The sequence below is a fragment of the Drosophila bipectinata genome, chromosome 3R, assembly GCF_030179905.1.
Source record: "Drosophila bipectinata strain 14024-0381.07 chromosome 3R, DbipHiC1v2, whole genome shotgun sequence".
Taxonomy (NCBI): Eukaryota; Metazoa; Arthropoda; class Insecta; order Diptera; family Drosophilidae; genus Drosophila; species Drosophila bipectinata.
Genome location: NC_091739.1, coordinates 6,171,744 through 6,195,363, shown reverse-complemented (window position 1 = coordinate 6,195,363; position 23,620 = coordinate 6,171,744). Strand labels below are relative to the sequence as shown.

Below are 23,620 nucleotides of genomic sequence, written 5' to 3'. Positions count from 1 at the left end.
AAAGCTATAGGACATCTATTGGTTACACATAGAGACTAAACACAACTCCTACGGCTATCACAAAAACGTAACCACATTGCGCTAAAACCCTCCGGCGTAAAATAATTTCTTAGTCAATTTCCACATTCTCGTCGACATCCTCGGCCGCCGAATGATTGCTCTCCGGACCACTTTCTACGTTCATGGCCTGGGCACTGGGACTGGGGCAAGGAGTTCGCAGAGGACGCACTGCACCTGGCACTGGCACCGGGGAGGAGGAGGCAGATGATCCCGTCACAAAGCTGGAGGATTGGTTGGGCGGCGGTATGGGTTGCGGCACCTTGGGCTGCGGGTAGAAGTACGGGAACGGCATCTGCATCTGGGGCAACGGCAATCCCCCGTAAGCCAACTGCAACTGATGCCGATAGATGTTGATCAGCGCCGGATCCAAGCCATGGCCAGCGCCTGGCGCCGCCATGTGGGCGTAGGCAGTGCTGCCATCTTCCCGGACCAGCACCTGGACAGGAACCCTCTTGCTGGCACCCAACAAAGCCGCCTCGTGCTGCTGGATTTGCTTGCGCTTGGTCTTGTAGCGCCGGTTCTGGAACCAGATCTTCACCTGGGTCTCAGTAAGCCTCAAGCTCTTGGCCATCTCGCTGCGTTCCGGCCCGGACAAGTACCGCTGTTGGGCAAATCGACGTTCCAGCTCGAAAACCTGGGCATGGCTAAAGGCAGCCCGTGATCTTTTCTTGCGGCTCATGCCGTTTTCATGGGACAGCGGCGACTCGGATGGAGAACTGCTTAGTGGTGGCGGAGAATCACAATCTGGAAAAATGGAAATACATTACATTAATATAAAGAACATAAAAGAAATGAATGTTTGAATCGAAAGACGCCACTCTATTTAAGCAAAAAGCTTTATGAAAAATGAAAAGAAATTGTCGGCAAATTACTCTACCCACTGGGAAAGGCACAACAAAGGATTCTACTTCCATTAAAACTACTAAAAGAAGTCAAGTTTTTGAGCAACCCACCTGAATCATTGCTGGTGCACCGTCTCATGTCCAGGGGAGCGGCGAGGGTGGATCCGAAATAGGCCAATTTTCGCTGCATGTAGTCGGCGGCACTGGAGTTCGACGGGGTGGCCTGGTGATGGTTATTGTTATCCATTGCCGCCGCATAATACTGCAGGTAGTTGGTGGCCTGCCGCTGGCTGGGGTTAGGGGTCATCTCCTTGGCCTGGGCCAGTTTGTAGAGGCTGAGATCGCGACAGCAGAGAGGTGGCGACTTGGATGCTGATCGGTCCCGATCAGAGGACTTCATGGAGGCTCCATTTTTCTCAGGCTCGGGGTCGGAGTCAACACTGGACACTCGCCGTGTATCTGGATTGCTGCGCGTCAGGATGTCGTTGATGGAGAAGGGAGTTGTTAGGGATTTGCTCAGGCCCGCCATCGAGGCACTCACACCCGCACTTTCCATATTCAGCATTTTTTCAATGAACTTTTTCTTGGATATAATCCGCCACTTGTTCACTCCGGAATTCTTTTTCGGTTGATAGAATTTTTCGGATACGTTTTCACGGCTCGAAGACTGCGCCACGAATGTGCTTGAGTGGTGCGCGGGCTGTCTTTAAATAGCTGCGGCGATCTCCGGCGAGAATCACTGGGAATCACGGAGTGGAAATGTGCGCCGTACTCAAGTGACTCGCCTGCATCTGGTGGTGGATTCGTGGATGCGGATACCTCCCATTGGTGGATGACAAATGGACGGGCAAGAGAGCGGCTGAGTTGCTCTCAAGTACGTAAACAGAATTCCTCGTAAAATGGTTACGGTCGCGCCTCACTTCCTCCGGAGTGCATGCATCCTGTTTATTGTTTATAATACTGCTAACTAGACTCCTGCATTTCGAATTTTATATTCTTCAGATTTTGGGTACAGTTCCCCAAAAGCCAACCCACGATTGTTTAGGCTAAAGATTTGTTTAGAGTTTAAATCATTTGAAAATATCCGAGGAAAAGGTATCCGTAAACTCGCACTTTTGTCTATAAGTAGGTTAGTTGGGTAATCTAATTTTTTGGTATTTGAATCCGAAACACCAAATATCTTTAAATCGGTTGTAAGATTGGCAAAGGATTTTTCTTTAAAATATATTTTTTTATTTAATTTTTAGGGTATTCATAATTATATTTATATATGCTTGTGGAAATACTATTTGTTATAAAGAAAAATAATATATCTTTAAAATATATATTTTTTATTTAATTTTTTAGGGTAGTAATAACTATAGTGGCATATCCTTGTAGCTCTTATACCGGAAAAATTAATTTGAGAATTGAAGAGAAGTTAGAAATAAATATTTGTTTGAGGTAAATTTTGTTACAATATGTATTACAATATGTAATACATATAATTATAATTAATTATACATAATACATAATACACATATAATAATTTACAATATGTAGAAAACTAGAAATCTATAACTAAAACAAGTTTTGGTCCTTTTTAGTGTTTTGTTTTTTGACAAATAAAATGTTAATATATTAAGCTCTTATGCTGCTTATATTATACTTCAAAATAAGCACTTTTTAACATAGAAATTTCATAGAAACCTCTTTATTCTATTATTTTTTTTATAAAACAAATTAAAGAACCATACAGTGACCCCTAAAAATCGTAGGAGTACGCCAGAGACATCTTCACGAAAATACCTGCCATTGGCTGTGCCCCGACAATAAGAGCTCCACTCGACGCTGATTGGATGCCAGATGTTGCGGCAACATGGCCGCACACTCGGCTGGAACAAGACTCGCTATTATTTTTTGTGGCTGTGTTGTGGGTATATTGTTGTTGTTGTTTTGCAGGAATGGTTTTCACTCGAGCTCTGAGTGAGATGCTGGGAACAAGGCAAGTCGACCCGGCACAGGTTCGCCGTTGGGGGTGTTTTGTGTCGGCGAACGCCCGATTCCCTGCCCGCCTGCTACACTTCACACCTTCGGGCTATAATCTTTTTATTGCCAATTCAGTGGCTCTTAATGCCGCGGGCGCAAAAGTCAAGCCAACAAAGCCAGCACAGGGAAAGGACAACAGCGACCAGGAACCAGGACCAGGACTTGTATAGAGAGCTTGCCTGTTTTGCGGTTAGATTTGAGTAACCAATTCAAGAGGACAATGCGAGTGCACCAAGTGCGGTGAAAAAGGATCGGACCAGGAGTTGTTACTCGTTGTTCCTTTTCGATTGAATGCTTTTCAATAATACTCCAATAATTAGGATATAATTACGCTTGTGGCAGTCACACGCGACCAAGAGTCCTAGATCGCAGTTGTGTCGCTAATTTTGTTAGCTTTTCCTTTCTGAGGCAATATGTGGTACGCATTTAAAGTCGCATTGATGGCTGATGCGATTACCCTTGAATGGGGCAGGTATTCGATTACATAAATTGAGGGAGGAGTGGAAAGTATGAATGTCCCGAGCAAAGTCTTTTATGTCTGCCCTCCCCCTATGATGAATTGGCATTTTCAATTAAATCCGACAGTTTCTTGTTTGATTTCGAAATGTCTTCCACCCCTCACCCAACGCGATATCCTTAGAGCTGTTGTTCTTGTGGTATTAAATTTTATTTAATGGTTTATCAAAAGCCACTTCAACTGTTTGCGTTTCCCTGTTTTTGATTATCATTCATCGCAATGAAACGCGATACGGACTCATCGTAGTACTTTGGACATTCTTTATGGACAAGTGTCCCGATTTGAAGTTCCTCTCACATCCTAGATGTTCAATCATTCCTTAAATATTCTTTTCTAAATTTACATTTTTTGGTTACTGACACTAATGATTAAAAACTAAGGAATTTTCTTAACGAGTGTACTTTTAATTATTTTAAATAATATTAACATTTTTTTAATTTAATCTTAGTTAACTTAAAATTTTATAAAACTCTAATTGCACAGTGCAACAGTGATTTGGAACTTTTGAAGTGGCACAGTAGTAATTTATTATCAGGTCGAATATAGCACAAACCGTGTTTGTTTCAATCTTGATTTATTTAGAAAAAAAAAAGTTTAAAAAAAAAAGGAATAAGAGCAATAGAAGAGCATACTGTTGCTCCAGAGTGCTCCCAAGATTGCATTGACTTGTTTTCGGAAAAGCGTTATAACTTCAACTATTTTCATAATTTCTTAATGAAATGGGTGACGTTTTATTCAGAATTAATGAATCCTGTCAAAAATAACACTTTTTTTGTAATGTATACCGAAAAAATGACTTTAAAGTCCAAAAAACACAAATAAAATGGAAGAACGTCAGTTTCTTGTGTACAAATTGTATCCTCTTTCTTTAAAAAATTGTAAGATCTATTTCAAAAGCAAAAACATAAAACTATTGAAGAACGTCGGAGATTTTCGGATTTTTTTTTAAGCGCCAAAAAGTCCCGAAAAACATTTTTATTTTTCGTTAAAAATCAAGTTTTTAAAGTTGTAGCAAATATTTTAAACAAGTTTTTGTGCTATATTTGATCTGATAAATATTCCTATTATGTTACTTTAAAAGTTCTTTAAATTTTTTTTTGTTTTTGTAGCACTGTGTTATTAATTGATTACATAAAATAGACAGGAGTTTATAAATGGTATTATTTATAACAGTTCTATACTAAAAATGGTGTTCGTGTGTATTATTCTATTCCTTGCACGTTATTAAATTTTTTAAATTTTATATATTATTATTTATTTTGGTATTTGAATTTTATTTGAATTAAAAAGAACTAACGATTATTAAATACAAATATTACCCGATAGTCTCATCTCCAACGAAAACCATCAGCGCCACTTGGTGGTCAGAATCCAAACTACACAAACAAGCATAGGTGGCGCTATGTATTTCGTTATCGATAGGTGGCGCTTTTCTCAGAATTTTAAAATATAAAATCAATTTGGGCGGGAAAATTTGTAAAATTTAAAATTTATTTTCTTATAAAAATAATCGTATATAAAGAATACATATATTTTCGATCTTTTTTGTTATTAGTCAAACAATAACCTTGGACATTTTTATGGTATTAGGTCATCTTTGAAAGCGCAAAACTCAATAGTGAAACTAATTTTTTATGTAATTTTTGTTTGGTAATAATCATATTGTTTCTTTTTACTTTTTGTTTGTTTTCTTTTTTTCTGGATTAGTGTGTATGTATTAGTCACATGTGAATTTTGTTACCTTTCTGAGACTATAGCGATATATATAGCATATATAGCGGCGTATAGGTTTTTATCCAAGTGTAAGTCGTGGCTTGTTCAATTCTAAATCCATAGCAGTTTGCCTTATTCTGCACTAATGGTGCAATATGCTTTTTTTTATGCAACCTCGATGTTTTCAGAGTCGAAAAATTTTTGTGCCGGAATTTTTTTTTTAATTTGGGAGGTCTAGCTTAAAAAATGGATAATTCATTTTGCTATTTACATTTTTTGGGGCGGTGGAGGCGTTGGCATTTTTCTAAAAAGAAGAACGCAATTAAATATTTTCATTAGTTTAATTTTAATATTAAATTTAAATAGCTAATAGCTGTCCGGTTCCTGAGCGAAATACCTTAAAGGACTCCTAGATAGGTTCTCCATGACCCTGGACTATAATCTATCAAGAAAATATTTTTTATATAGCCACAATCCGATTCTTGAGCGGAATGGCTTACACGATTCCTTAATAGATTCTCCATTAATCTGCATCAAAATCTATTAACAAAATATTTTAAACATTTTACATATAATTTTTGGAGGATATGCAAACCATACATTACCAAATATGTATTTGATAAAATTATTTTGCCTTTTAATATTCAAAATTTAACAAAAGGAAATTGAATGGCGGGAAGCCTTATATACATATACAAAAAAAGATAGTCCGTATAGTATCAATTGTTTCAGGTGCCACAAGTAGATCGAAATGGTGAAATACCGCCGGAAAGAACTCGAGTTTCATTGACTGGAAACGTCTGTCATGAAGCAATCGGAGCTCGATATCAACGCCTTGGGATTATTCGCTTATTGGGATTTGTTTCTTTGAGTGCCAGCTTCCACACGCCATAAATCAAATGCTCCAAAATGCCGCCGCTCGGATTCCGTACGCAATTACTCAATTAATTTGAATATAATTGTCACAATTTTCCACTTGAAAGTTACCCAAAGCCATAAACCAATGGAAATAAAACAGAGACCGCTCCGACTCGCGGGGTAAATGTAAAACGAGATCGCAATTTTATGCGCACATCAAACAAAAATGTATAACTATATGTACATATACCCAGACTGGATTGATTTTCCGATAAAATGTCAAAGGCTTTAATGGAAAGAACTGCCAGAATCACTCCAGCATCGCGCATCTCGCATCCACTTGACATCACAGAATTTCTATGTGGATCTGGAACAGTGACAGCGAGAGTGAAAGTTGAAAAGGCAAAGAAAAAGTAGAAAATCGAACCAATTGAATCGACTTTTAGATACTGAGTAAGTACAGAGTTTTTTTGAAATTTTTAAATATCTTATTTATAAAAAAATGTTTGGTATTTTGATGTCCATTTCTATTAAAGAACCAATTCAAATAAAAGTGAGTAGACTTACCATATCTCGACTTATCGAAGAGATATGGAATATTTAAATATTATTTTTTTGCGTAGTATAGTTAATCTATGATAGAAATATGAGAAATTTTTATTAAAGCAAATTACAAATTTAATAGATTTTACAATCTTAGAACCTTTCTCCTTCTTTTAAGTTGTGTTTGAATGACTTTAGTATACCCTTTAACGCTATTTGTATCCAATCTAATTACGCAATTGGCGGCAATATTCAAAGACTGCGGAAATGGAAAATGGTTCCTGGCACCAAAAACCGCCAATGGATCTGTTACCATTGTAGTTTTTCATACTGTTTATTTATTGTTGTTAATAAATCTTAATTTGCTTACCTTAGCCGGCTTAGTCGCCTTTGGCGGCTTGGCTAATTGAGGAAATGCAAATGAGAGTAGTGAAATGTGGCGGGCAAGGAGAAAGCAGTGGGGATGAGGGGCAGAGGCTGGGGTTGGGGCACAGCTGCGACAGCGGCTTGTGCAGCCTTTGATCCTCTAACGGAACATGAATTAAACGGCGCTACAGGGCGAGCTCTATTCTCCCATCCTGGCTTATCGCCGAGCGCCCCGATCCTTCGTGTGATATATGGGAATGACAAATTCTCCACTTGAGAGTTGCGACAGTCTAGACGAGAATATATGTAGATGCCCGACTTTGGGACATACTATATAGGATATGATTTTGGACGTTTGGCCTAGGACGTAGGGGCACACGTCGCCGCAACATTGCCGCCGACACTGAAAGACGAAACCGTAATTGTTTATGGGTTGCATATTTCGATTCCGACCTCGCCTTTGGCGCGGGGGCGAGTCTGGTCAGTGTGGTCCATTAGGTAATGTTTAGTGGCACTTGACATGCATTATCCCAAGGCCGGTTGGAGGAGTTTTGTTTGTCTTCCAGGGACAACTCCCTTTCAGGATTGGAACACGGCTTCTCTTTTTATTTGAAAAGCCTTTGACAATATTCGTTTCATATATGAAAGTACCGCCTTGACATAAAATTAGAATTAATATCTTTCAAAAGAGTAATCATTATATACCAATTCACTTGTTTTTTTAAGACTATGATTCTTCCCCAAAATCTCAAATATTTTCCCCCCATGTGTATATCCATTTCAGCTAATACCCGATCTCCGTGACTGACACCCCGGGGGAATCGTAACCCCAGAAGCTTTGCCCCTCAGAAATGAGGAAACTCAAGCCAAACGTGTGATCAGCTGCACTTGTTGGTCTGTGGCAGCCACCTCCCACTCACCCCGGGCATCTGCCCCCTGAACCCTGATCCCTGGCATGTGTTTGTGGAGTAATTGATATGCCACAACACCACTAAACCACTGAATCAAAGAAGCAGCACCACCACCAGCAACAGCCCCCCAATGAAATATTAGCCTTTTGCCCTGATCCCGATGGCTGTCATAAAACGCTGAGGAGGAGTTCTATCTGAACGAGTGTATCTGTATCTGCGGATGCAGGAAAACATTTTACAGTTGCATTGCTGCCACTTAAACGTTTCATAAATGCAACCTTTGTAGTGTCTGCCGCCAACGCACTTCCCATTCCCCACACCCCCATCGCCCAAAATCCCTGGCACCCCTTTGCCCATGCGAAATACTGAAAGGGAAAACACAGCCAGCTCTGGAAACGGAAATTGTTGGGTTTTTGTGTTTTCGTTCGGTTTTCGAATTCGTTTTTCATAAAACTGATCGCTCGTCCCGATAAAATTGATTTATGCGGCGATCGGCGGCAATTATACGCAGATGCGGTGCCTAATGGATCGGTGGCCGATCGAAAGCTGTTCATAAAGATATAAATACGAGTGCGGGAATGCAAGGAGTCATGGAAGTTACAATGCCTCAGATGTGTGACAGAAGAACAAACCATTCAATTAAAAGACACCCAAATTCAAAACTAGTTGTTCAAAAAAAAAGAACTTATATTTTGTTTAAAGGATATCCTTTGAGTATTTAATTACCATCACTTGAAATACTTTCATTAGAACACAACCCTCTCTCCAAGTGATAATAAATACATTCCTTTCAACTCCTTGTTTCTCTTAATCTTTATTTATTGTCCAATATTTACATAAAACAATTACTACAACTATGAGGCATTTTTCTTACTCTACAACATGTTATTGGCTTGAAATTAAAATAAATTAAAAGTGAAATCATTCTACCAATCGCGTTTCGTTACTGCAGGTGCTGTAGGGAATTTTGGTGATGCTGTTGCTGCGGTGACGGCTGGATGGTCGGTGTCCAAATCATGTGGTTGGGAATCGGTGGCAAGGAGTTTGGCGATTGCTGCGGCTCGGTCTTCAGCTTGAGGTTCTTGACCACTCCATCGCAGTCTATGTCGCCCCGTTTGGACTTATAGCGACGATTCTGGAACCAGATCTTCACCTGGGTGGCCGAAAGATTCAGCTTCTGGGCGATTATTTCGCGCTCCGCTCCAGTCAGGTACTTTTTCAGCCGGAAACGGCACTCGAGCTCCAATACTTGAGCTTGTGAGAAAAGGACTCGCGGCTTCCGCTTCATACGTGGCTTTGAGGATCCATTACTTCCTTGACTGCTGCTGCAACTGTTGCTACTTTTTCGCAACTCTGACCGCGATGAGGTCACCTGACTGTTGTCCTCTGGGAAAATAATAGAGATAACCAGCGTTTGATTATAATATTGTTCCAATGATAGCCCAATCGTGTACTTACTTCTCTTGACGCTATCATCCGATCCGTGAATACTCCGCAGCGAGGCCGAGTTGTTGACCGTCTCCATCAGGCGCTGGGACAAAGGATTCCCCACATTTCCACACAACTTCTGCGCCGGCGTCTGCAGGCTGTCCACCTCCGCGGAGCTATTCAGGTCCAGGGTGGGCGATGGAGTCACGTACGGCGTGGGGATGTACTCGCTTTTGATGGCGACTGCCGCCGGCGTAGCTGCTCCACCGTAAACATCCCCTGCTCCGGCATAGTTGTAGTTGTAAGTGGCGGGGTTTTGGTAGGCCGTGGCCGGTGCTCCGGCGTAAAACTGCGAGGCGGACATGTTGTAGGCCGAGGAGTGCTGGAAACTCTGGTGGGGATGCTGGAACATGTGAGCAGGCATCCCGTAGTCCTGGTATCCCCCATACAGCTGATGATGCGGAGGCGGCAAGAGCGGCGAGGTCGCGGCGCCATCGTCCAGGTTGTGGGTGTGCAATTGCTGCTCCGGCTGCTGGACATGCTGATGCTGTTGGTGATGCGGATACTGGTGTGGATGTTGGTACTCGCCGGCGCCATAGAGCGCCGCACTACGGGAAAGCAGGAGAAAACAGGGAAAGGTTAAGCAGGATACCGAACATGGCCGCCATATGTTGCATCACGCCAGGAGCGGAGCATCGATTTTTGCCCACTTCCTGCTGGCGCGACGGGATCCTATTTTTGGTGACATCATTTCATGGCTCATCAGGAAATTAAGGACGCCCCAGTGCGGCGGCCTCGACTCACATGCGAATCACACATGTTGACCAGCCTAGGGCCGATCACCGGACGGCCATCGACCACCACTGTCTCCGACTGCATATCCGACCTGCCTACCTCCGAACGGACTTTGTTTTTCTTATTGTTAACCCACTGTGCCTTTGCATCGCATCTTTGTCTTTGGCCTCTTGTACAAATAACGATGATTTGTCAAAGCCTCGAGTTCTGTCAGTTCCCTGCGTCTAGATCCTATTTGCAATTCATGCTTTCTATGTGTTTTCATAGGATTTCTTCTGCTGCTTCAGCGTCTCGACGGAAGGTTATCAAAATATTATCTTTCTTTGGAAAATTGGTAGAAATTAATTTTCCTATGGAGCCTTATTTAATAAAAATAAATAAAACAGGATTGGGAATGAGAAGTTACTGCCTTCGAAATGAAGTTGCTGACAGGTAGATGTGGGAAACATATTTTTATCATGAAACAATGGTTGAATAACAGATGGTTTTTTATGGAATGCAGCATACCAAATTATTCAAATATTTTTTTGGTTTTGTTCTTTCAAAGTTTTTAAATTTAATATTTTTACTATATATGTATAATATCCGATATCCCTTCTAATTCTTTATAATAATGAGTTGCTAGTATGTTTCTAATTCTATTAATTTCTGGCTATTCTAGGTGCTTAGTATATTGTTTATCTTGTAATAACTATCTTGAATAAATTGTATAATCAAAGCTCCCCTCAGTAAATTTAAAGCTTAGCCCCTTTTAGTTAAATACAATCTGATAGTTTCGAAAATAATATTTGCATATTATTAAAATCTTACCTATCCAGATGACCGTAAGCTCCCTCATAGGGCTCTGTTTGATTGACCATATTTAGAATATCCTTGACCGAAAATGGCGTAGTATTTAGAGCATCCGCATTCGTTAAACTTCCAGGACTGGGGGACTGATTGTAGTCGTAGTAGCCACCCGATTGTGGCACCTGTGCTTGCTGCTGATGGTGCTGCAACATTCTCGCGATCCGATCACTTGGCCACTTGACAGGCACTTACAAATTTAAATAAATACAACAATTTGCCAAATCGCACTTGAACTTGCGACACTTGAAAGCCACTGCAAGTATCTGAACCGTTGAGTAGTTGGGTAATCAAGTATGTAGGTGCTCGTTGGTAATCACCCGAACCCCTGGCAAACGTAAAGGAACTGAGCCCGGACACCCGTAAACCGTAATGCTTGCGGTACACGATCCCGATGCGCACTCGACCGTGTCTTCAATTTGTCAGCTCGATTTTGGTACTGAACGAACGCTGCTTCCTCGCCTTATTGATACTGCACACATGTGTGTGTATGTGGGTGCTCTACGCATACGAGTACCGTTAGGGGAAAAATGGCCGCCGAGAAACCAATCACAGCATCGCATCGGCATGTGCGGCGCTCTCTCTTTCTTTTACTTTTATTTAGGCGCAAATAGTGATTTTGTTTTATTTATACAAACATTTATTACAAATTACATCATTAGATTAAATTAAATTACAAGCAGCTATATAAAAATAACGAAAAACTCATCTCTCACCGGGTACTCGCTCTGCTAATATTTTACTCTTTATGTCTTTATATTTATGTAAGTCTTACGTACTTATTTGTGTATATCTATATGGGATGTTTAATATTCCACATCATACTCTTTTAAAGGAAGGAAAAAGTCCCTCCACTTACTCCTGTCCTCTCCCTACTATTAGTTGTTTGTTCTCAGCCACTTTATGCAGATTTTGTTTCGCTACTTGAGCTTGAGTATCTGTATTTATTATTGGAAAGTCCTTAAGTTTTATATTCCGTATATATGTATGTTTTTATCTTTGTATCTTTGAGGTACGATTTGTATATAAACTCTATGTCAAGTGGCGCTCAAGTGCAGATTTTCGCACACTTGATTTTATGAGTTTACTAAACAAACAAACAAGATAATTATATTAATTGTGTTGCACTTGAAGTAGCTGACTTTATTATATTGTTATTTGCTTAAGGAATAGTTTTAGAAAATATTAAAGAGGCATGGGCGTATTACTATTCATTTTTACAGAAAATGAATAGTTTTTATGACACTTTTACCAGAGTTTGTGATGAATTCAAATAACTAAGAGTAAACTTACATATATTAATACATAATAATAAATATATACTACTATAATTAATAGTATCTTGGTATTATTATTTGTATCTTTTTTTTTTTAGTTTTGGAAACTTACTAGTTTATACCACTTAAAACGGCTTAAAGTAATGATAATAATCAATAATTGCAATTTATAAGCACCTGATTGTAATTATCAACCAAATTGCTAAATGTTTCAGGTCATATAGGACCGAAAATTGAAGTGGAGGAAATAACTTTTTTAAATTGACTCGTGTACCATTCGACCGCCTTTTCCAATTCCATAAAAAATTTTCATATCCTGCCTGCCATATTAATCCACATATACATAGTAAAATTGGAAATTGCTCCATATTACATACATACATAAGTGTCTGCCTCCAATAGGCCACCCAGGAATTGAGCGCCGTCGATATTAAATTCTTAAACTTGCTTAAATTTCTTACAAACTCCATTGCTAATGTCCAATTTTAATCCAAACAGTTGAATACAGCCTTATTTGTAAAAAAAAGGTTAACTAAAGTAGTTTGTATAAAATCAAACTGAAATCACTGAAAATATACAAATTAAATTTTTACGATCCGGTAGCATAGTTTACGGCGCTGCTAAGCTTGAATTTTTAAAATTTGAAACGGGGTTAGTTTTGAGTGTGTTAAATTTAAAAGTGCTTTATTTGAAAAAGAAAAATGCTTTATTTTAATAACAAATCAGGAAGAGTTGTGTTTAAGCTAAATGTAAGTGTTTATTTAATGTTGATATACATATACATATTTATATATTTTTATCATGTACTTTTTGTATGTACATATATGGGGATGTAACATGTATGAAATTAAGAAACTCCGGGGCAAGTGGAACCATGAGAAGAAGACGCAGTTTATCCTTTACTTATTGTATCGATATATAAAAAAATGTCTGCATTTTTTTTAAATAGAGAATCAATACATGATAGAAATCGCCATTATCCCTCCAGCGAATAATAAAAAAAAATGTATGTTAGATAAAAAAAAATTTAAAATAAAAGTTAATATGGGGAAAAAATCCAAGTTTATATTTATCTTCGAAGCACTACCGAAGACTGTGATAGTTGTGTTGCAGTTTCTTAACATTCCTAAAATTGGGACCGTATGTAAAAATATGTACGTCAAATTAGCGTCGCTCAGTTAGCGTCGAAGTGGAACGGTGGAATTGGAACACAGCAACGAATATTTTGTTTTTCAATTATTTCCGTATTTAGCCACTAAATTTAATCAAATAAACACTAGAATTGTTAAGAATTGAATAAACTATTGTTTTTTCTTACTTTGAGCGGGCTCTTCACTCTTTAAGTAGCTTAAAAATGGGGTTGAAAAATTGCCCCTACACTGTATTGAGCATTATCTCAGAAATAAGAGGAGGCGCCAATAAGCGCGATACACCAGCTTATAGCCCATTCTTTTGAGAATATGCCCTGAAAATTTCATTAAAATCGTTCCCTACGTTTTGGAGCAAATCGACTAAAAGTGGACCAACCCGGCTAACAGCCCATACAAAAATGACCCCAAAAAATTGTTTTTAAAATTGTGAAGCTCCAAGAGGATGCGCCAATATGCACGGTAGTGGAGTCGATGTAGGACCTTTTCAAGTATATATGGACCAAAAATCATACAAATCGTTCCCACAGATTTTGAGAAAATAGAATTACAGTTTCCCATATAATTTGAACTAATAAGAGGAGCGCCAACCAGTGAACCGGAACCAGTCCGCAAAAAGTTCATTGAACTAGTTTAAAAATACTATATGGCTCTGTTAGACTTATTAAGTCCTTCACAGAGGATGCGCCATTATGCACGGTATACCATGAGAAAGCTAATTTTTAGCCCGTTCGAATGGTACCAGTGCCATTAAAATCCTTCCCACAGATTTTTAGAAATCAAGTCCCGAAATTTTCGGGACCTGGTTTGCCAATACTGGCCATACCGATATTTCCGTGTTTGCACGCTGCCCAACACGGCAGCCGCCATTATGTATGTTTAACTTTTTTTAAAGAGGATGCGCCATTATGCACGGTATACCACGAGAAAGCTAATTTTTAGCCCGTTCGAATGGTACCAGTACCATTAAAATCCTTCCCACAGATTTTTAGGAATCAAGTCCCGAAATTTTCGGCACCTGGTTTGCCAATACTGGCCATTATCATTTTTCCGTGTTTGCACGCTGCACAACACGGCAGCCGCCATGTATGTTTGCCTTTTTTTAAAGAGGATGCGCCATTATGCACGGTATACCACGAGAAAGCTAATTTTTAGCCCGTTCGAATGGTACCAGTGCCATTAATATCCTTCCCACAGATTTTTAGGAATCAAGTCCCGAAATTTTCGGCACCTGGTTTGCCAATACTGGCCATTTAACCGATCCACGTGTTTTGACGCTGCGCAACACGGCAGCCGCCATTATGTATGTTTGCCTTTTTTTAAAGAGGATGCGCCATTATGCACGGTATACCACGAGAAAGCTAATTTTTTGCCCGTTCGAATGGTACCAGTGCCATTAATATCCTTCCCACAGATTTTTAGGAATCAAGTCCCGAAATTTTCGGCACCTGGTTTGCCAATACTGGCCATTTAACCGATCCACGTGTTTTGACGCTGCGCAACACGGCAGCCGCCATTATGTATGTTTGCCTTTTTTTAAAGAGGATGCGCCATTATGCACGGTATACCACGAGAAAGCTAATTTTTAGCCCGTTCGAATGGTACCAGTGCCATTAAAATCCTTCCCACAGATTTTTAGAAATCAAGTCCCGAAATTTTCGGGACCTGGTTTGCCAATACTGGCCATTTAACCGATCCACGTGTTTTGACGCTGCGCAACACGGCAGCCGCCATTATGTATGTTTGCCTTTTTTTAAAGAGGATGCGCCATTATGCACGGTATACCACGAGAAAGCTAATTTTTAGCCCGTTCGAATGGTACCAGTGCCATTAAAATCCTTCCCACAGATTTTTAGGAATCAAGTCCCGAAATTTTCGGCACCTGGTTTGCCAATACTGGCCATTTAACCGATCCACGTGTTTTGACGCTGCCCAACACGGCAGCCGCCATTATGTATGTTTAACTTTTTTTAAAGAGGATGCGCCATTATGCACGGTATACCACGAGAAAGCTAATTTTTAGCCCGTTCGAATGGTACCAGTGCCATTAATATCCTTCCCACAGATTTTTAGGAATCAAGTCCCGAAATTTTCGGCACCTGGTTTGCCAATACTGGCCATTTAACCGATCCACGTGTTTTGACGCTGCGCAACACGGCAGCCGCCATTATGTATGTTTGCCTTTTTTTAAAGAGGATGCGCCATTATGCACGGTATACCACGAGAAAGCTAATTTTTAGCCCGTTCGAATGGTACCAGTGCCATTAAAATCCTTCCCACAGATTTTTAGGAATCAAGTCCCGAAATTTTCGGCACCTGGTTTGCCAATACTGGCCATTTAACCGATCCACGTGTTTTGACGCTGCGCAACACTTATTGCGCCATTAGAAAAAAGAGCTTATAAAGAAAAAAAATAACAAGATGAATACAACGATGGATGCTGAAAAAATGGTAATTAAATGTATTTTATTGAATAATACAAATAAAGTAAATTTATTGGTTGCAGTACGACAGTGAAATCAGCCCCCTTATGAAGGAACAACAAAAAAATGAGACGGGAGGAAGGATCTTCCATTCCTGGACTTGCAACTTCCAGGAAAAATTTGCCAATAAGCGGTAAGTGTTTAACAAAGTAACTAAACTTATTAATATTCATTTAGTTAGTTAGATAGTTGTTAGCTTAAAGCATAAATAAGCGTCAATTTGGCTGCAGAAGCGTGACGCTTCTTTTTGTTTTCTTCTTTATAATTCGTGTGAAACCGTTACTCCGTTAACATTGCACGGTGGTAGTGGTTTTATAAAATTGCAACCAAATTTTTTTCTTAACAATAAAAAATGTTAATTAAAATTTTCTTGTCAATTGTAAATTTAACAAAAAAATTTAAAGAATTGTGTATTATTTATTTTAATAATCCCTAACTTTATTTAATGTGTGTTGTTTACACATTTTATATTGATAGACGCTTACAGACGGTATTATAACTTTGGTGAAAAGTGTGGAACGCAGTGTAGGAGACATCTCCGACCCTATGAATTATTTAAATTCTTGATCAGGATCACCTTCTGTCCTGTCCTGTCCACCAGCATGTCCGTCTGTCCGCCTTTCTGTTCCACGTACACCAATCTCAGTTTTAAAGCTATTAACTGGAAACTTTGCACACACCCTTCAGTCCTTTGTACGGAGTATATACATATGTAATTCTGAAGGACCGGGATCGGCCGACTATATACTATAGCTGCCATATAACCAACTTTGGTACTTTTAGAGATAGAAGCTTGGGACTTTTTATACCCTTGCAGAGGGTATTATAATTTTGTCCAAAAGTGTGCAACGCAGTGAAGGAGACATCTCCGACCCCATAAAGTATATATATTCTTGGTCAGGATCACCTCCTGAGTTGATATGAGCATGTCCGTCTGTCCGTCTGTCTGTCCGTCTGTCTGTCTGTTTCTACGCGAACTAGTCTCTCAGTTTTAAAGCTATCGTCTTGAAACTTTGCACACACCCTTCTTTCCTTTGCACGCAGTATATAAGTCGGAACGGCCTGGATCGGCCGACTATATCCTATAGCTGCCATATAACTGAACGATCGGAAATGACCCACTTTTGTGTTTTTGAAGATAGAAAGCTGGAACTTGGTACAGATTATATTTTTGTTGATCAGTTGATCCAACCTACCAAATTTCATAAGGATCGGCCGACTATATCCGATGTTTGCGATATATATCCGGTTTTAACTGCAATGGTATATCAACTTCGGCACCGCCGGAAGTTAGCTTTTCTTTCTTGTTAAATAATTTAAAATTTTTTTTTCGCAGACTATGACTGTTTACAACGAGTCGAGCGGAAGGACAGCCCCGCCCCCGCCCCCGCCCCCGCCGTCGCCACTTGCGAAGACGCCCCCGCCGTCGCCACTTGCGAAGACGCCCCCACTCCGCTCTGGCCCGCTTCCGCGCCCGACGGCCCCGCTCCCGACGGCCCCGCGCCCGACGTCCCCGCTCCCGACGTCCCCGCGCCCGACGGCCCCGCGCCCGACGACCCCGCTCCCGACGCCCCCGCGCCCGTCCCCGCTCCCGACGCCCCCGCGCCCGTTGGTGGTACAAGTGCCCGCTCGGGAGCTTAATTTCCATTTGAGCTGTGCCGACATGCCGACGTGGCACTTGGACGGGCAAGGGGGCGTGTGGACAAATAAACATAAGCAGTGTCCCTATTACTTTAAAGAATTTAAAAGTGTCAGGCAGCTTAAGCGGCACTTCGAAGGGTGCCTCGATGAGGCTAAGGGCTTCCATTGCCCATGGTGCCCGTTAACAAAGGACAACGCAAACTTTTCAATGCATTTCAAGCATAAGAAATGTTGCGGCACGGTGGGTGTCCCCTACATGCCCGGGCCCAAGATGAGGGAGTTATGGGCCCGGTGGGATAGGCTAGTAAATCTTCCCCGCATTAATCCTCTCCCCAATCCTCTCCCCAATCCTCCTCCCAATTCTCCTACTCCTTCCTATTCCCATCCCAATTTTAATCCTCCTACTCCAAATTAACTCCTACTTTTAATTAGATTAAATTTAGAATAGGAATAGTTAGTAAATGTAATAATAGATTTAGTTTTAGTAAATATTAATAGTAATAATTTAGTAATAATTAATAGTTTTAGTAAATGTAAATAAATAGATTTAAATAGAGTAAATGTAAATAAATAAATAAATTTCGATTATTCACTTAATTAATAAACACAATATTTATTCGCGGAAGAATTATAAAAAACGGGTCCACAAATGATAGTACTGAGAACTGAACTGAGAACTCATTTGCAGCCGATATTGGTACAAATATGCATTTTACAAATAAGATACAAATCTTATCTCTTAATCTTCTTAGGGATTAATTTCCAATTTCTTTTAGCTAATATTGCGGCTATAATATTGTATATAATATAATATAATATGCGGCTATAATATAATATAATATAATACTGCAATAATATTGGCTTATATTGCGATTTGTTTTCTATTATTATTAATATTAATATTTTTAAAAATATATAGTTTACAGGTTTAAATTTTAATTTAAAAATAACAAAAAATTTCAAATTTCAATTTGATTTTATTTTTAAACCGTTTTTCAACACTCCATTCAACACTGTTCCATCTCTTTCGCACGATTTTTCGTCATTTTTGCACGTTCTTCTTATTTTTTTTTGTGGGATGGATGCGCCATTATGCACGGTATACCACGAGAAAGCTAATTTTTAGCCCGTTCGAATGGTACCAGTGCCATTAATATCCTTCCCACAGATTTTTAGGAATCAAGTCCCGAAATTTTCGGCACCTGGTTTGCCAATACTGGCCATTTAACCGATCCACGTGTTTTGACGCTGCGCAACACTTATTGCGCCATTAGAAAAAAGAGCTTATAAAGAAAAAAAATAACAAGATGAATACAACGATGGATGCTGAAAAAATGGTAATTAAATGTATTTTATTGAATAATACAAATAAAGTAAATTTATTGGTTGCAGTACGACAGTGAAATCAGCCCCCTTATGAAGGAACAACAAAAAAATGAGACGGGAGGAAGGATCTTCCATTCCTGGACTTGCAACTTCCAGGAAAAATTTGCCAATAAGCGGTAAGTGTTTAACAAAGTAACTAAACTTATTAATATTCATTTAGTTAGTTAGATAGTTGTTAGCTTAAAGCATAAATAAGCGTCAATTTGGCTGCAGAAGCGTGACGCTTCTTTTTGTTTTCTTCTTTATAATTCGTGTGAAACCGTTACTCCGTTAACATTGCACGGTGGTAGTGGTTTTATAAAATTGCAACCAAATTTTTTTCTTAACAATAAAAAATGTTAATTAAAATTTTCTTGTCAATTGTAAATTTAACAAAAAAATTTAAAGAATTGTGTATTATTTATTTTAATAATCCCTAACTTTATTTAATGTGTGTTGTATACACACTTTATATTGATAGACGCTTACAGACGGTATTATAACTTTGGTGAAAAGTGTGGAACGCAGTGTAGGAGACATCTCCGACCCTATGAATTATTTAAATTCTTGATCAGGATCACCTTCTGTCCTGTCCTGTCCACCAGCATGTCCGTCTGTCCGCCTTTCTGTTCCACGTACACCAATCTCAGTTTTAAAGCTATTAACTGGAAACTTTGCACACACCCTTCAGTTCTTTGTACGGAGTATATACATATGTAATTCTGAAGGACCGGGATCGGCCGACTATATACTATAGCTGCCATATAACCAACTTTGGTACTTTTAGAGATAGAAGCTTGGGACTTTTTATACCCTTGCAGAGGGTATTATAATTTTGTCCAAAAGTGTGCAACGCAGTGAAGGAGACATCTCCGACCCCATAAAGTATATATATTCTTGGTCAGGATCACCTCCTGAGTTGATATGAGCATGTCCGTCTGTCCGTCTGTCCGTCTGTCTGTCCGTCTGTCTGTCCGTCTGTCTGTCTGTTTCTACGCGAACTAGTCTCTCAGTTTTAAAGCTATCGTCTTGAAACTTTGCACACACCCTTCTTTCCTTTGCACGCAGTATATAAGTCGGAACGGCCTGGATCGGCCGACTATATCCTATAGCTGCCATATAACTGAACGATCGGAAATGACCCACTTTTGTGTTTTTGAAGATAGAAAGCTGGAACTTGGTACAGATTATATTTTTGTTGATCAGTTGATCCAACCTACCAAATTTCATAAGGATCGGCCGACTATATCCGATGTTTGCGATATATATCCGGTTTTAACTGCAATGGTATATCAACTTCGGCACCGCCGGAAGTTAGCTTTTCTTTCTTGTTAAATAATTTAAAATTTTTTTTTCGCAGACTATGACTGTTTACAACGAGTCGAGCGGAAGGACAGCCCCGCCCCCGCCCCCGCCCCCGCCGTCGCCACTTGCGAAGACGCCCCCGCCGTCGCCACTTGCGAAGACGCCCCCACTCCGCTCTGGCCCGCTTCCGCGCCCGACGGCCCCGCTCCCGACGGCCCCGCGCCCGACGTCCCCGCTCCCGACGTCCCCGCGCCCGACGGCCCCGCGCCCGACGACCCCGCTCCCGACGCCCCCGCGCCCGTCCCCGCTCCCGACGCCCCCGCGCCCGTTGGTGGTACAAGTGCCCGCTCGGGAGCTTAATTTCCATTTGAGCTGTGCCGACATGCCGACGTGGCACTTGGACGGGCAAGGGGGCGTGTGGACAAATAAACATAAGCAGTGTCCCTATTACTTTAAAGAATTTAAAAGTGTCAGGCAGCTTAAGCGGCACTTCGAAGGGTGCCTCGATGAGGCTAAGGGCTTCCATTGCCCATGGTGCCCGTTAACAAAGGACAACGCAAACTTTTCAATGCATTTCAAGCATAAGAAATGTTGCGGCACGGTGGGTGTCCCCTACATGCCCGGGCCCAAGATGAGGGAGTTATGGGCCCGGTGGGATAGGCTAGTAAATCTTCCCCGCATTAATCCTCTCCCCAATCCTCTCCCCAATCCTCCTCCCAATTCTCCTACTCCTTCCTATTCCCAACCCAATTTTAATCCTCCTACTCCAAATTAACTCCTACTTTTAATTAGATTAAATTTAGAATAGGAATAGTTAGTAAATGTAATAATAGATTTAGTTTTAGTAAATATTAATAGTAATAATTTAGTAATAATTAATAGTTTTAGTAAATGTAAATAAATAGATTTAAATAGAGTAAATGTAAATAAATAAATAAATTTCGATTATTCACTTAATTAATAAACACAATATTTATTCGCGGAAGAATTATAAAAAACGGGTCCACAAATGATAGTACTGAGAACTGAACTGAGAACTCATTTGCAGCCGATATTGGTACAAATATGCATTTTACAAATAAGATACAAATCTTATCTCTTAATCTTCTTAGGGATTAATTTCCAATTTCTTTTAGCTAATATTGCGGCTATAATATTGTATATAATATAATATAATATGCGGCTATAATATAATATAATATAATACTGCAATAATATTGGCTTATATTGCGATTTGTTTTCTATTATTATTAATATTAATATTTTTAAAAATATATAGTTTACAGGTTTAAATTTTAATTTAAAAATAACAAAAAATTTCAAATTTCAATTTGATTTTATTTTTAAACCGTTTTTCAACACTCCATTCAACACTGTTCCATCTCTTTCGCACGATTTTTCGTCTTTTTTGCACGTTCTTCTTATTTTTTTTTGTGGGATGGATGCGCCATTATGCACGGTATACCACGAGAAAGCTAATTTTTAGCCCGTTCGAATGGTACCAGTGCCATTAATATCCTTCCCACAGATTTTTAGGAATCAAGTCCCGAAATTTTCGGCACCTGGTTTGCCAATACTGGCCATTTAACCGATCCACGTGTTTTGACGCTGCGCAACACTTATTGCGCCATTAGAAAAAAGAGCTTATAAAGAAAAAAAATAACAAGATGAATACAACGATGGATGCTGAAAAAATGGTAATTAAATGTATTTTATTGAATAATACAAATAAAGTAAATTTATTGGTTGCAGTACGACAGTGAAATCAGCCCCCTTATGAAGGAACAACAAAAAAATGAGACGGGAGGAAGGATCTTCCATTCCTGGACTTGCAACTTCCAGGAAAAATTTGCCAATAAGCGGTAAGTGTTTAACAAAGTAACTAAACTTATTAATATTCATTTAGTTAGTTAGATAGTTGTTAGCTTAAAGCATAACTAAGCGTCAATTTGGCTGCAGAAGCGTGACGCTTCTTTTTGTTTTCTTCTTTATAATTCGTGTGAAACCGTTACTCCGTTAACATTGCACGGTGGTAGTGGTTTTATAAAATTGCAACCAAATTTTTTTCTTAACAATAAAAAATGTTAATTAAAATTTTCTTGTCAATTGTAAATTTAACAAAAAAATTTAAAGAATTGTGTATTATTTATTTTAATAATCCCTAACTTTATTTAATGTGTGTTGTATACACACTTTATATTGATAGACGCTTACAGACGGTATTATAACTTTGGTGAAAAGTGTGGAACGCAGTGTAGGAGACATCTCCGACCCTATGAATTATTTAAATTCTTGATCAGGATCACCTTCTGTCCTGTCCTGTCCACCAGCATGTCCGTCTGTCCGCCTTTCTGTTCCACGTACACCAATCTCAGTTTTAAAGCTATTAACTGGAAACTTTGCACACACCCTTCAGTCCTTTGTACGGAGTATATACATATGTAATTCTGAAGGACCGGGATCGGCCGACTATATACTATAGCTGCCATATAACCAACTTTGGTACTTTTAGAGATAGAAGCTTGGGACTTTTTATACCCTTGCAGAGGGTATTATAATTTTGTCCAAAAGTGTGCAACGCAGTGAAGGAGACATCTCCGACCCCATAAAGTATATATATTCTTGGTCAGGATCACCTCCTGAGTTGATATGAGCATGTCCGTCTGTCCGTCTGTCCGTCTGTCTGTCCGTCTGTCTGTCTGTTTCTACGCGAACTAGTCTCTCAGTTTTAAAGCTATCGTCTTGAAACTTTGCACACACCCTTCTTTCCTTTGCACGCAGTATATAAGTCGGAACGGCCTGGATCGGCCGACTATATCCTATAGCTGCCATATAACTGAACGATCGGAAATGACCCACTTTTGTGTTTTTGAAGATAGAAAGCTGGAACTTGGTACAGATTATATTTTTGTTGATCAGTTGATCCAACCTACCAAATTTCATAAGGATCGGCCGACTATATCCGATGTTTGCGATATATATCCGGTTTTAACTGCAATGGTATATCAACTTCGGCACCGCCGGAAGTTAGCTTTTCTTTCTTGTTAAATAATTTAAAATTTTTTTTTCGCAGACTATGACTGTTTACAACGAGTCGAGCGGAAGGACAGCCCCGCCCCCGCCCCCGCCCCCGCCGTCGCCACTTGCGAAGACGCCCCCGCCGTCGCCACTTGCGAAGACGCCCCCACTCCGCTCTGGCCCGCTTCCGCGCCCGACGGCCCCGCTCCCGACGGCCCCGCGCCCGACGTCCCCGCTCCCGACGTCCCCGCGCCCGACGTCCCCGCGCCCGACGGCCCCGCGCCCGACGACCCCGCTCCCGACGCCCCCGCGCCCGTTGGTGGTACAAGTGCCCGCTCGGGAGCTTAATTTCCATTTGAGCTGTGCCGACATGCCGACGTGGCACTTGGACGGGCAAGGGGGCGTGTGGACAAATAAACATAAGCAGTGTCCCTATTACTTTAAAGAATTTAAAAGTGTCAGGCAGCTTAAGCGGC

The 23,620-nt window shown here is 40.1% G+C and overlaps 2 protein-coding genes and 3 long non-coding RNA genes across 5 annotated transcripts; 3 read left to right on the top strand and 2 right to left on the bottom strand.

Annotated features, from left to right (window-relative positions):
• On the bottom strand, positions 1-1,568 carry bap (NK3 homeobox bagpipe). Its single transcript, XM_017249649.3, has 2 exons — positions 1,014-1,568; positions 1-804 (listed from the first exon to the last, which is right to left on the bottom strand). The coding sequence occupies exons 1-2, from the start codon at positions 1,465-1,467 to the stop codon at positions 110-112; spliced, it is 1,149 nt and encodes a 382-aa protein (XP_017105138.1). The 5' UTR covers positions 1,468-1,568; the 3' UTR covers positions 1-109.
• Positions 1,569-8,656: 7,088 nt separating this feature from the next.
• On the bottom strand, positions 8,657-11,349 carry tin (tinman). The gene is made up of 3 exons (XM_017249655.3): positions 10,872-11,349; positions 9,297-9,874; positions 8,657-9,224 (listed from the first exon to the last, which is right to left on the bottom strand). The coding sequence occupies exons 1-3, from the start codon at positions 11,060-11,062 to the stop codon at positions 8,782-8,784; spliced, it is 1,212 nt and encodes a 403-aa protein (XP_017105144.2). The 5' UTR covers positions 11,063-11,349; the 3' UTR covers positions 8,657-8,781.
• A 4,379-nt stretch (positions 11,350-15,728) lies between these two features.
• Positions 15,729-17,204, top strand: LOC138926517 (uncharacterized). Its single transcript, XR_011443067.1, has 3 exons — positions 15,729-15,783; positions 15,839-15,948; positions 17,152-17,204. It is a non-coding gene; the product is annotated as an uncharacterized lncRNA (long non-coding RNA).
• A 1,534-nt stretch (positions 17,205-18,738) lies between these two features.
• On the top strand, positions 18,739-20,234 carry LOC138926526 (uncharacterized). Its single transcript, XR_011443077.1, has 3 exons — positions 18,739-18,793; positions 18,849-18,958; positions 20,182-20,234. It is a non-coding gene; the product is annotated as an uncharacterized lncRNA (long non-coding RNA).
• A 1,534-nt stretch (positions 20,235-21,768) lies between these two features.
• LOC138926527 (uncharacterized) lies at positions 21,769-23,245 on the top strand. Its single transcript, XR_011443078.1, has 3 exons — positions 21,769-21,823; positions 21,879-21,988; positions 23,200-23,245. It is a non-coding gene; the product is annotated as an uncharacterized lncRNA (long non-coding RNA).
• Positions 23,246-23,620: the final 375 nt, after the last annotated feature.